The following is a 2,183-nucleotide window of genomic DNA, read 5'->3' as shown; positions in this document are numbered from 1 at the left end:
GCGCACTTTAGGATGCTTGCGTATTATTGGCCATTTTTAATGCTAAGATTTGCACGATCTTAAATACGCTAAAGATAGGGTATGGTTGTAATATTATATAATAATATATAGCTTTAATATATTAATCGCGATAATTTTAAAGAATTTTGTATTAAAAGCTCATTAGGTGTGCGCGCACGGGGCTAAAGTTCATTAAGTGTAAGATTTTGCGACGTGGCGTATTTGAACACTCCCGGAGCTTTCGGCTACACTCTCCGACCTTTAGACTCGTACGGAGGACGGCCCAGAAAGAGATTTCTCCTTCCTATTTAGGAAAAGCGTGGTTTTAAGCGCCAAGACCTCACCAAAATCAACTCGATCAGCTTGATTTAAGCTTTTGATACCAGTATATTGTCTATATAGCTTCCAAAACGTGGTGTTTTAGTGTCTAGCATTTACCTAATTAACCTCGTTCCACCGCACCTTATATTCTACAGGCTTTCGAGGTTTTCGAGGCCTTAATTGCCTCTATTGTTCTTGGCTCTCTACCTAGCTCTCTACCTGGCTCTCTACCCGTTTAATTACCTAATTGCGATCGTTTCTTTAGAGTCTCTGGTTATAGAGCTGTCGATCTACAATTAAGCCAGAGCCTTAAGTATTTTAACGTCGATTTGGAACCACCAAATTAGCTACTTTTTGCCACTCTTCCTTAGTAATCTCTTTAATTTCCTCACAGCTCTGCGTAGGTAGGAAGAATTATAAATAGGCGTTAGGTAGACTATAGTAATTGCGCAATATCTTGTAGCCCGTTTTAAGCACCTTAACAATTATAGAGAGCTTACAATTGGCTTCCTCACGGAGCTACTTCCAGCTTCGCTGCTTTTTATCTGCTCCCTCTCTATAATTGTTGCCTCCTTTAAGTTCTATAACCTTCTTAATATAGGAAGGGATCCTCTCAATCCACTACTAAATTCGCCACTACTTAAGATCTTGCTAAGCTCTAAGCTAAGCCTTCTCCGTAGCTGCGCGGGAGGTAAGTAGGCCTCTTTTTATAGTAATCCGTTTTAGGTAGCCCCAACAGGGCTTAATTATATTTAGATTAGGCAAATTACCTAGCCAAAAAAGACGTTAGATCTCGCAAGCGTTAAAGTAGGTTTAGTGAATCTTTGCAATATAAGAAGTAGCCTTATCTTCCTATATAATTGTATTAGGATTTAAGTAACTGTTATATAAAACTCTAGGCAAACGGAAGAAGTTTTGGTATTAAAATATTCGTTAAATATCGCCACTAGTTAATTCTACCTCTATTTAAATGAGTTAAAGCTCTATATAACGCCGTAAACTTCCATTTAGCAAGAGCGCCGCCTATTTGCCTCTTATAACATAGTTTATATAGGGTCCTTTTAGCAGCTTAATTCTTTTTCTAGGCCTTATATACCCTTAGCTCTAGAGCTTAATTCCAGATCTTAATAATAGATTTTAATTTATTAAATTTCTTTGTTATTTGGGGCTTCTAAATATAGTAAGGGCCTTTAAAGTCGTATATAAAGCAACCCCAAAACATAAACTTGGAGTACCCCTTCTACCGCTCTTATACGTAGCTACGTACGCAGCTACGTACGTAGGCCTTATTCAATCGTCGCTATACTTAATAGCCCCCTTAACGGTGGCCTAAAACGATATAGTAGTAGTAGAGAAACAGAACTTACGGACTTAGATTATCGCTAAAGTATATACCTAAGTCTCTATAGCCTACCCTAAAAAGAATAAGACTTGCAAGATTATTAGTAACCGTTACTACTGGCCTAGAATAGTTATAGATATTAACTGTTACGTACGGAACTGCGACAGCTACCGTAGATCTATAATTCCCTAAAATAAAACCCTAGGACTATTAAAAACACTTCTAATACTAGAACGCCCCTAGTAGTATATCTTTATAAATTTCTATAAGCTACCTATAGACCGTAATAGATACAATATAGTTATAATTTTAGTTAACTACTTTAGTAAGCGCCCGTTCTTAATCCCCTATTATAAGAATATTAATACTAAAAAGGCGGCTTGACTATATATCCACTACGTCTACCAAATTTACGGACTATTAAATACTATTGTGTCTAACTACGGGCCGTGGTTTATATTAATCTTTTAGAACAAGTTTACCTAGATTTTAGATATTAGGCTAAAGCTTTCTATAGTAT

The 2,183-nt window shown here is 36.7% G+C and overlaps 1 protein-coding gene across 1 annotated transcript; it reads left to right on the top strand.

The window, feature by feature from the left end:
- Positions 1-783: 783 nt before the first annotated feature.
- K441DRAFT_711913 (uncharacterized protein) lies at positions 784-1,107 on the top strand (the record flags this gene model as incomplete). Its single annotated transcript, XM_067653908.1, has 1 exon — positions 784-1,107. A coding segment is annotated over one exon (237 nt), but the record flags the coding sequence as incomplete, so codon positions are not given.
- Between the last annotated feature and the right edge of the window lie 1,076 nt (positions 1,108-2,183).

The sequence above is a fragment of the Cenococcum geophilum genome, assembly GCF_001692895.1.
Source record: "Cenococcum geophilum 1.58 unplaced genomic scaffold K441scaffold_105, whole genome shotgun sequence".
Taxonomy (NCBI): domain Eukaryota; kingdom Fungi; phylum Ascomycota; class Dothideomycetes; order Gloniales; family Gloniaceae; genus Cenococcum; species Cenococcum geophilum.
This window is presented reverse-complemented; position numbering and strand designations above follow the sequence as displayed.